General features: G+C 35.8%; 1 protein-coding gene across 1 annotated transcript in view; it reads right to left on the bottom strand.

The window, feature by feature from the left end:
• LOC149805354 (dual E2 ubiquitin-conjugating enzyme/E3 ubiquitin-protein ligase BIRC6-like) overlaps positions 1–12,134 on the bottom strand; it is a 221,346-nt gene that overhangs the window by 10,889 nt on the left and 198,323 nt on the right. The window contains exons 55-58 of the mRNA XM_089949602.1: positions 10,175–10,389; positions 7,439–7,600; positions 4,335–4,412; positions 2,432–2,755 (exon numbers count right to left, since the gene is read on the bottom strand). Coding sequence (XP_089805728.1) covers positions 2,432–2,755; positions 4,335–4,412; positions 7,439–7,600; positions 10,175–10,389 — 779 coding nt within the window. The remainder of the gene's footprint in view (positions 1–2,431; positions 2,756–4,334; positions 4,413–7,438; positions 7,601–10,174; positions 10,390–12,134) is intronic.

Raw genomic sequence — 12,134 nt, forward strand, 5'->3', positions numbered from 1 at the left:
AGAACTTCAGACCAAGCTGTTGATGGAGGAAAGCAAAACTTGGGTTGCAACAAGCAAAAGATTTTCTTCTACTGTTCCTCGGAAGGCCAAGTTTTATCATGTCAGTGTGATCTAGCAAAGAAGATTGGCTTGTGAGCATACTACATCATGTCTGGATGAACATGGCAACACTGACATAAAATTGGAGATGACTGGCTTAATGAGCAGCCCACCATGCTCGCAGAACATCCTGACTGGGATCTGACCACTAAGCAAGTGTTCCTTGTGGTAGGAAAACTGCACAAAGTATGTCCAACTTATGGCTTAAACAGTGAGATTGACTCTGGTAGTGACCCTTTGCAATCTGAGACATATGGTTGGGTCTAGTTTTGATGCAACAGTGTCATTTTATCTTTCATGACATTGTGTGTTATTTGTGTATAGATGGATTAGGGATTAAATTATCTACAAAACTGGTCCTGTACCAGATAATATCTGATTAGGCTTGCTTTAATCTCAGTCTCATTCCAATGTAGTCAGTAATACCTAACATATTTGGCTTACAAAGTCTGGTGGTGGTGGTAAGATATGGTATCTTTAAAATAGTGGCTAAGTAAAGGTGCCCATCGAGTGGCAACAGCTTGAGAACAAAGTGAAGTGACATCCCTTTGGTACTAAGGCACCAAGCTGGCCACTGTTTGCAGTATGGCACTATGCAGGCTAGACTGATCCACAAGAGTGCCTGTATTACATGGGTATGGCAAACTGGACAAAGATCGTTCATCTGCTGGTTAACAATGTACAATCAGCTGTGAAATTGAGCCATTGCAATCTGAGCTATATTGCAGAGTCTGACTGAGGCTAAACAGAACAAGATGTCCAGTACATTAAGTGGGGATGAGGTACATGATGTTTGATTCATGTAGGTGGCCCATACATCTGATGTGCAAAACAGTAACAGGGATGGAGAGCATGCTGCTTGGCATGAATTATTCATGGGTTTTGGGGACAGTCCTGTGCCAAGAGATCACTGTCTAACCGCCACCTAGGAGAACAGATAACTTTTAGCTATTTAGCTAAAATATTGTAGCCTGGGAGGGCTGGATTTATTAGGTACTAGTAATTCCCCTAAGGTTATATGAATGGGCAAAGTGTTTGAAGAAGAAATGTAAAAATTAAGGATGCAGCATGTTAATAAGTCGGTTAAACAACATCTGTTACTAAATGGGTGAGAAAGCAATAGGCAGTGTGCACAAAACAGTAAGTTGCTGATGTAGCGCTTAATGTAATTTTTCAGCACAGGATAGGCTATACATGTTGGTCAGTATAAATGGTGGAGGAAGAACCCACGAAAACCCCAGAAAGAATCACCCACCCACGAGAAGTTACTGGCAAGCTTTCTCACATACCCACATTGGCTGAACCTGAACAGATGGCAATGATCCGCAATGGTGAGCGCTTTAGACCACTCACTACTCAGGGCCTCCAAAACAGTAAGTAACAACATGCAATAATGATAGCATGTTACACCATATGCTCTAAAATTGAGCAAGGCAGAAAAAGTAAAATTTCATAAAATATTTTAAAATTAAAAAATTATATTTACCACCAGTTTAAAAATGAATAAATCCAAAATCCTGTAATGATGGTTCAAATTTAACACATATTTGACCTGGAGTGACAGGAGGTATCTCATATGATGTTGCTGCATGAAAGCAAAGCTTAAAAACTGGTGACACTTAGTGGTGGCAAGGAGAGGCAATGGACAACAATTATTGCCCTTCATCTAAATGATACAGACAGGAAAGACCAATGTTTGTCTCAGTAGGTCTGGTTTATGGAGGTAGTAGACTTAAATTAATGTTAATATGATCAGGGAATATATTCAAAGGAGAAATACATTATGTATTGGATTTAAGGGAATGTCAGCATGATACTGGTTATATAGTGCCAATTAAAATGTAAATATAAAAACTGCACAAAAGAAACTTTAGAAATATAAACCCTTCTAAAATAAAGTTAAAGATAATGTACTATGAGATGGAATGTAAAGATATTAAAATGCTGTAAACTGTATGAAACAAGAGTCCCTTGAAAGGACTGATGTTCTGCTGGGTGAAAAGAATTGAAAGAATTCAAGATATTGAAACCATCTCTGATATTTTTCAGCTACAGACTGTAACTCTTTCATCTGCAAGAGGGCACTTGTTCAAAACAGTTTCTGCTAGGCTATACATACCCTGGATCAATGAAGAAAGAAGTGGATGACAAAACCCTTGGGGAAAAAGAGGAGTACATTATTACATTTTGTATCTCAAACATGCATTTATATACCTATGACTCATATATGCAGAAGAAGGAATAACAGGTTATATTCTATTCATAGACCAAACACAAAACTAATTTATTACATGTAATGGAGATAGTCCTGTTATGAATAGAGGTTTTGTACCTTTAGTGCCATAGTGCTATGTGCAATAGTCCTGCCAGTTCTCTTGTCTGTGCTGTATGTCTCCATTTCAGATATCCAGACCTGGCACTGCTGCAGAATGCGGTGGCGCTTAAGCCAGAAGTGGTTCTGGATCACTTCCCGGAAGCAGGGGGATGGATTTCTCAGTTGTTCCAACATGGCCCACTTTACTGTGGCCTGCCGGATGTTGGCATCATACTCCCGAGAGCTAGCTGTGCCAGAGGGAGTTCCACGTGATCTCTCATATCCTGGTTCATTGAAGTAAGGTTCTGACACTAGGATCAAGGACTGGATGGATACAAGCACCTGGAAAAATTAACATGATATAACAGGATAGGAACTCTGTATCAATATATATTTACATAGCCTATCCTCTTTATCTTATCATAAACTGTAAACTGAGCATGTCCAGACAAGACTGTTAATTGTTATTTTACCTTTCCTTGCCTTCATTTGTTTTTAGGAGTGATGGTAGCTGTGGTTAGCTTTTAACTTTTAATTAGTCAGGCTGGCTTTCTTGCTTGTTTAAGACTAATCTTTAGCTATTGTGCAGTTTGACCACAGCTGACCAGAATATGAAAATAGGGCACGTCACAGGAAGAAACCGCGAGTCTTTTTGTGAATTTTAGGCAAATTGGACCAGGACGATTGATCAATATTTAGTGAAAACAAGGCTTTAAAAATGCCACGAAAAACCTCCTGATTTTAGGTCCCAATCTCTATTTTTTTAATTCAGTCTCCCGACTTGGCTTTTGAAAGGTTCATAAATATGCCTTTCACCCCGTTTTACAAAACTATGGCAATTGTGCTAATATTACGGAATAAAAGGCAATTACACATCAATGTACTGGTACAGTTACCAGTCAAAAGTCCCTCTTATCACAAGCCAGTTTCAGGGTTTTAATGATTAACTGGTCTGTACTGCTTTCGCAAAACGAAAGACAAATTTGCCGACTATCAACAGAGGAGATGCCAAAACATCAAGCTTTCCACTGTGTGGAAAGTTACGTTTGTTCAGCTAAAACACAAAACTAAAATTGATTTATGTTGATCTTAGTTGATCTATATGAGAATTTCAGCCTTTATTATTACCACTCTTTGTGAACATGTAAATTATGATGGTTATGTGCCTTGTACAATGAAATGTGCGTACCTTTTTAAAAATATTACCTAAATTTGTAGGATCGCTTATATCATTGAAAATAAGTAACTCGTGTGCCTGTGATTCAATGTAAATGAAACAGTTATTAAGGACTAGCTGAAACGTTATCTGGAAGAATACAATTTGGTCAAAACAATGAATAAAGCAAAATCTACATCTAATATGTTTAGGAATAAGTAAGGATTTAAGTGAAGGTATGCACGATTTGCACTGTTTAAGTACAGTACATTATAGTTCAGCAAAGTCTCCCTGGTAAATTCAACTGGCCCATGAGTTATAAAGTCTGTATTTACCTTCAGTTAACTTCGTGTTGGAGAAATCAGAAAATATGCACATGCAAAATAATAACAAAATCAATCATAGAACTTTATAACAGTTTAATAATTGTCAGCTCATCGAAAGTTACTCTTTTTTACATGCCTATGTCTTAGGACATGGAAAATATTACTGTTTCATGACCCAAGATTTACAGCCATTACAGTAGTCAACAAAAAGACCTAAAAAGTGTCAAGTTTAGACAATGCCCTGCTGATAAGCTGACCCCTCCTTCTTCCAGGCCTTTATTTTTTCCTAAATTATTCGGCTTGTAGACGAGTATATATGGTAATTATTTTTTAATGACCAAATATTTAGGACACTGACAGCACATGCCCATTACATAATACATTATATCATTATGCAGGAATATAACTATCTGTCCAATAAAAGAATGCATTACTTTACCTGTAGAAAGCTGGATGTTTGTGAATTCCATTTCTCTTCAGGTCTGCCATGCCAGGTGTTGAGAATACTTAAACAAACCTAAAGAAAGAAATTTATGAAAGGACACATTCATCGAAAATATTTTACAGGTGAAAATTAAAAAAAAAAATACAAAATGAACGGATTTACATGACATTCTAAAACTGCAGTGCTCCCCAAAACAAAGCTTTGGCATGTTATAATTTTAAGAAAATATAAAATATTTCTTTACTTTAGAAGAATCTTATTATTTTGCAGAATGTTATTACTGAGATACCAAAATATGCTTCTTCATTTCATCATTAATACTTACCCAAACATAATATGTTAGGAGTTCTTATATCAACTCTAAAATCCAGCCCTTCCAAGCATCAACAAAAAGAAAAAAATAGACAAGAAAAAAGAGAGAGTGAGATGTATTTAAGCATTAGAAGTGCAAGAACTGTAATCTGCTTACTCAAAAGGAAGTTAGACAAAGAAAAGATGGTCTTCTGTTGGAAAAATGGATTGGTGCCAAATCCCTTCCTTCATTAGCCACTGCTACCGAAGCAAAGTTCATGCTCTTCCAGGGATATGGAGAAGCCTTTGTTGGAAGTGCCCATACTATAATTGGGTAATTATTGTCAAGGAAACAATTTTCACTTTAAAAATTGCTTTTTGGTTCAAATACATTAGCCAATCATATACATTAGGAGAACAGGTAACAGGTTTGGGGAGTTACATCCCCTTATTCAGAAGTTAACCCTAGCATCAGTCTCCTAACATATGGGCAGCAACTTTTAGTCTTGTACAAGATAAGGGCAAAGCATAGCACAGATCAGTCAAGACAGACATGGACAAATAAGCAGAATTGTTTATCAATGCAAATCCATACCTGCCAATGTTCCAGAGTTGGGGGTGGGGGGAGAATAAAGGAGACTTGAAAAGTGCTTGATGTGGTTTCATACAGTGTGAGTGTGTCCAAAGGAACAAAGTAAGTCACTTGTACAATTGAGAATAAATATCAAAGTCCAGAAAATGACAGGAAATTCCATTCCGATAAAAGAAAAGAAAATACCCATTTCTCTGGAGAATATAAATCACTTCAAATAAAATTAGCTGGTAAAAGAAGCATCTTCATATCACACATACACACACACACTATAGATATGTTTATGAAACACAGATCCCCACCACAGTGCAAGAAATATCCTAAACAGAAAACTTAACCAAGATGTGATCAACCTACATAGAGACAGAACAACATTGATAACAATATATGCTCCAATATTCCAGCGGTGGGGCAAATAAAGAAAAGTCAATTATTAGACAAGATAATAGCATCTATGTGGAGATCAGTATTAACCTGTCAACTTTGCAGCTATCAATAATTCACTGGAGGGTTTTTGAAGGTGATACAACTTTTATTAGCATTGATTTTTGCACTCAGCAGAGACTGGATGATAGTTTAATGTTGATCATACATAACCAATGATGCTGTTTAATATTTCTCAGGAACGAAAATTTTCTGCTGTGATGGTTTGTCAAATGTGCATCATAATATCTTCACATTTCTGATGTTAGATGACAATTATATTTTAACGCTGTTCCTTCCAAAAGGATTCTTACTCAATACTAAAAGTTTTCAAGGAGTATTTTATCTTATGGAAATAGAACCTTCCCCATATGTTACTACCAGCGCTGTGTCTCATTTGAGCCACCAAATTGTTTCCTATTTATTCTTCTCCATTATTTGTGGACAATACATAAATAGGGGATATTTTCTTTTCCTACATTTTGACCCTATCTGAAAACAATGCAAGCCGATTCATCAATGCAGCACAGTGGGTTCATCATTGTTGTCAAGGAAGTGGGGGAAATAACTTCAGAGAAATGCAAACAGTATTATGTAATTCTTCCATGGCAAGTTTGAATGAGCACACTGCAGCAGTACTGGCCTGGGAATCTGTCCAGTGCAAGTACAACTTGTGGAAAGTTCTGGGACAATGAAGATAATATGGAGCTGGAACTGTCCGGGAGGCCTGTGAAGGCAGTTATTGAACTTTCTTTTACAGGAACTGATATCATCTTCAAGAAAATCATCCGTGGCAATACTAACCACATCAGAATCCTTGTTAGTTCATTAAACTAGCTCACTCCTTAGCCCAAATCAATTACTGTCAAGAGATCATCTCCCATCTGCTCTCTGACTCAAGCAGTTCATTTAACACCCTGTAAACCCAATGTAGGTGAAGTTGTTATCATAAAAACTTACAATTATTTCAACAATCACACCTAATCCTGCTCAATGTTATATGTAATCAGAACAAAACAAGGGCAAGTTCAGTCAAGTGTCATGCTGAGCTTACTATACAATGTATGTGGTAAGAAATAAAATAATAGTTAATGAGTTACATAAATGAGCTTAATCTTGAGAATGAATAGTCATTTCAATTAAATAATGTGATATGGTCAAGTACTGAGATAAAATGAAGTACTAATGACCATTATGGGAGCACTGATTTGCCTACTGTGAAATAAAATATACCACTGTCATGCAAGGTATTTGTTTATGATGAAGAGAAAGCAAAATTTAGCCTGAAAATAAATGGAGTACTCCCCTTTATGACGAATGTGATAGGAATTTGTGAAGCCTCTGAAAAAATAAGCATGCTGACAAGGCATGAGTGGTAGTAGTAACTGCTGAATGATGGGATTGGAGGACAATCCTCTAAGTGGAGACCACTCTCATCTGACCTCAGTCTCATTAGGCAGACAGCATTTGATCACTTCAAGAGCTAAAATAAGTCAAAAGACTGTCTTTTTCATTTGGGAAGATGGAATTTGTGAAGGAGTGAAGGACTCCTGAAATATTATCATAGTGTAATGTATCTGAAGAAGAAAAGGTTAAACAAATAACTTTATTAAAAATAGGAACATTATTTTTAGTAAAAATAAATATTACTTAAAAAGTGTTAAAAAACCAATGTTCTTTTGTTTCATTGATTTTATGAGTTTTGCACAAAAGATGAAAAATCCTGACCTGCACAGCTTCTGAATCAAAATACTCAAAACCATAGTGCAGATAAAAGTAGGTCAAAAAGTACCTTGCCATCATTGTATAGATTGGGGTTGAATCTGACAGTATGGTTGCCTGTTGTCTCCAGATTTATGTATGGAGGGGCAATAGGGTAGTCCTGAGGGAAGTATACATCAAACTCGAAACAGCCATTGGCATAAGGTGTGTCTTCTGGCCCTGTGATCAGAACCTGTGCAAAGAAAAAAGTCAAAGTTGCAGAGGCTGACAATCATACCTGAATTCCTTGAAATGCACACATTTTAACAACCTTAAACAATAGAAGGACAATTTGTCTGCACCAATAAATCCCTAGACAACCCATCAAGGACAATTTGTCCCCAAAAATTTTATCCCTAAAAAACCAATCTATGACAATTCATCCCTAACAATTAATCCCAAGAAAATTCAATTTGGATAACTGTTCCCAACAATTCATCCCCAGATAACTCATCGAGAGTAAATACTCTCCAGACAACTTCCAACCATTTCAAATTTGTATGAACTATGAAATAATGTTTATATGTAAGTTACTTATTAATTGCAACTTTTATTTAAAACATATAACACTCTTAGGAAGGATCTCAAGATACTGTTATGAAAGCAAAAGGCCAAAAGAGAGCACAAAAAGGCACAATCACATAAAACATGGTTACTACTGAGTGAATAATATCTAACAGCAATCAACATTCACCACATCCTCGATAACTTGCACCCCAATAACTCATGAACCTGCTTATAATGCAGGCTCAGACACAGACCCCATATTTGAAACTAGAAAACAAAAAAAATATTAGCCCTGTATGTTGAACTTGAAAATCACAACCAAAATTGGTAAATGAATCACTATATATCACTCATTTTACCATCGAAAACGGTATACAGGACCTGAAAATTTTAGTCAACATTATAAAATTATCAACTTTTAATAAGAAGTAATATATATTGTTACATTCTTTCCAAACAACCTTCTTAGTACCCTGTAAATATCAATATTCAATGAAATTTTGATCAATCAAGATGTCACTGCTGATTGCTGGAGACATTACTTTAATAAATAAATAAATAATTTTTTTAAAGTGAAATTTGTGTTTTAGTTCAGTTCAGTTTAAGTGTAATCATAAATGCAATGTGCACTCTCGTATTCAAACATAAAATGCAACAATCGATCATAACAGTTACATCCGTGAGTGTTTCGTTGAGAACTTAATTAATTGCCAACCATGTGTTGATATCTGACGAAATATTTGTTGTATGGTTGCACTGAGTTAAAAGCTGGCCTCCTTTATATTGTCACATTAATTGTGTCTTTTGTATCAAATAAAGGAGGTTGAATAAAACAAAAGTTAAAAGGCATGCAAATCCTACATGTGTAAGACCTAGAATTGGTTGAACTCATTCCAATTGATCAACCAAACAGTTATAAATATCATTGTGTACTTAATATAATTAAACTACCTACTCATTAATAACTGGGATCAAAGACAGAAAGGCAATCAAGTGAAAGCAACACCTTGTTAAATAAATAGCCTTGTTTCATTGATAGGATCATTGTGGAGAAGCAAGTTTCAAAGAATTTCTGAATTGGCACTTTGAGATATCCTCAAGGATGAGAAGAAATATCACTAATATTTGCAATGAAATCACGCCATCAATATTTGACTAATTAAGCAATACAAAAATTCCACATGATAAGGTTAGCTAAATCCTTGTATCAACTTCACTTCTATGATCCAACTCCATATATTCTAAACTATATCCAAAGTCAGAATGCCCATTTGTGATAATTTATTCTATTATTATTATAATTATTATCATAAAAACATGAAAGATTAACTTTCTTAAGAGAATTTATTGTAAACAATGGAAAATAAAATGAGTACCTTGAACAGCACATTATCTGCATACCCTGTGTTTAACAATCCTATATGAAGGCACTAGTAGGATATGCTTGGCCTTGTAGAAAACTGGCCAAGGGGTCTCAATGTTTTCAACCTCTTGTTAAGGTGTGCAGTCTTGAACTAAACTTGATTTGCAGAAACCATTATTTTCTTATTAGGCTTACCATGACCTCTGATCTTTAATCCCCAAAATCTACAATTTATTTTATTACCTGAAGCACAAGCCATATGCAAAGTTTGGTCAACAAACTTACTCTAGAACAAACGTTATTCTGCAAAACCAAATCTCCTACAGGCCACAACTCTGACCTTTTGACTCTAAAATCAACAGACTTCTTTTTTGCCAAAAGCGCAAGCCATCTTGTGCAGAAATTGTTTACCTTCTTTCAGTCATAGTGACCGTGATGTCTGACCCAGAATTTGATAGGATTCTTCCACAAGTCCATATCATTCACAAAATTTGGTAAATGTAGATGGTGGGAGTTACTGTTTGGAAATGAAATTGGTATGAGACAGATGGTTTGACAACATCATAACATAATTAGGCCTACCTTATGGCAGGCACATAAACATGTTAAAATCTGAAATGTGGACAAATTGTCCTGTAACCACTTTAAACAGCACTTGCAAGGAATGCAACCTAGAATCTGCCAACTTACAATGTAATGATAATAGCATACAAGGGCAACAGTGTCATAATTGAATTATAATTGGTATACAATTTTTTTAAAAACTCAGTCATTAGGATATGGTCTGCTCAAAGACCTTTCTGCTCAGTCATGAACCATTACGTACTAATGTAACAAAGATAAACCTAAATAGCCATACAATTTTTTTACTTATATGGAAACCTTAGTTGTATTTACCTTCATGATGTCAAGCCTATCTTCATCACATCTAACGAATACACTACTGCTGACTGAAAGGGGGAGGGATGTGGAAAGGGTGACGGCTTCCTGTGCTAGGCGTCGAATTCGTGCTGGGTTCTTGATGTCCCCAGCTGCTTTCACATTGTTCTCATAATGATGACGCACATAGAAGCGAATAGTTGTGCCTTCATCAGATACCATCTGATAAGTATCTGAAATAGGAAAATTGGTCCAGTGTTGCAGTAACCATAGCAGTGATAACATAAAGCTGCATGACATTTATTAATTATAATGGTACAAAAATCTAAAAGTTACATGCATCCTTATTAAATGATAGAATACATACAAGACTGGTGCTTGACCTTGTCTATAACACAATTAAGCTTTTGTACATGATAAAAGGCCAGATTTTAAGCAACACTCAATTCAGAAGATAACTGCGAGTAAAATTAATACTTTCCACTTAGCCTGCACATTTTCCAGACAAACAGTCTGAATCTATCAGTCAATACAGGCTCATGTTTCACCTATATGACTCAGGTATTACAGACTCCAAAACACTAACATATGTCTAAACTGTATTTATGCAACCAAGTTGACTCAGTTATGTATATTACATATATAGAACTGCCTGGTATGTGAAGATGTGGTTCTGTTTGACTGCATCAGCCAGAAAGATTGAAATTATTCAGAAATAAGTGGTCTACTCCCATTTGTTCAACAAGGTCTGTTGTACTAGAAATTGTTAGTTAAACACAACTCTTGAATAATTTTCTTTTTTTATACCTAAAATCAGATTTTACTGTTCAATGTTTAAGCTCTGTTATCTATTGCTAAACAGGCTTAATCTGGTGAGAGATAACCAAAACACCCCTGGTCCATTGTGTCATGTGCTTGTACTGGGACCTCAAAGCATATCAACTCACTCAACATGTATTTAAATAGATCAATAGTGCAGCTCTAACATTCTGGCAGTATCAGTGTTCTTCTCATGGCCTTTTATTGTAGTGGTCCTGCAATGCTATGATTTCAGCCCATGACCCATCAGAACCCAGTACTATGCTACATGCTTGTACTGCTGTGCTTTTGTTTCTCCTTATCTGTATAAAATTAATCCATTAAATAAACATCCTTCACCTAAATCAAGCCCCTATTACTTAAGTGACACTTGTTCTGGCATATTTATTTAAGATAATCACTTAGCCATTATCTTTTGCACCTGGCCTGCCTGATGATGGTGTATGACCTTTGATGTGGGTTTTGTCTTTGCAGTGACACAGTCACATGATCAATCAGTGATGACAGAGTCTACTGGTCGTGTGTGTGTGTGTTATATTTCAATCATTCCACTACTAGCTAAACTGTTACATGTACTGCACTTTAAGTGAACAAAATTATTCTGAAAAAAATGGAGACACCACTTTAAAAGAAAAAATACCCCTAAAATTACCAAGCACACCTAGCCCCATGCTGGCCAGGCTGTGAAGATCAAAAACTGGTGTGACCAATGGTGATTCTGATTTTGATAAGGTTATTTCTCTAAAGAAAGAGGTTAAGAATTGAAAGGTGGGGTTCAACACTGAATGGTGGATGTCATATTAATGGGTGAAAATTGCTGGATCAGATGTAATTTTGGCTCAGTCTACTTAGGAGATTGGTGTGTGTGTGTGTGTGTGCGCAATTCCTCTGGCACTATTACAGTATGTTTTTGTTTATATAGTAGCTGCAGCTGTTGCAGTTATGGGTGTTGTTGTTCTTATTAATGTCCAGAAAATGTGATCAGGACATAACACTGCATCTTATCCACAAGTTACTTGTATATTTACATAGTATACACGAGAAAAATAAATAAGTAAACCTTAACTTAAGTGGTTGCTATCCTAACAATTTCTCATTTCTCGTTTATTTATTTCCAAATTCATGAATGAATAAAGAGCAATTTTATTTTCTAATTTTA

This window comes from Sinohyriopsis cumingii, chromosome 2, assembly GCF_028554795.1.
Source record: "Sinohyriopsis cumingii isolate HCF-2022 chromosome 2, ASM2855479v2, whole genome shotgun sequence".
Lineage (NCBI taxonomy): Eukaryota > Metazoa > Mollusca > Bivalvia > Unionida > Unionidae > Sinohyriopsis > Sinohyriopsis cumingii.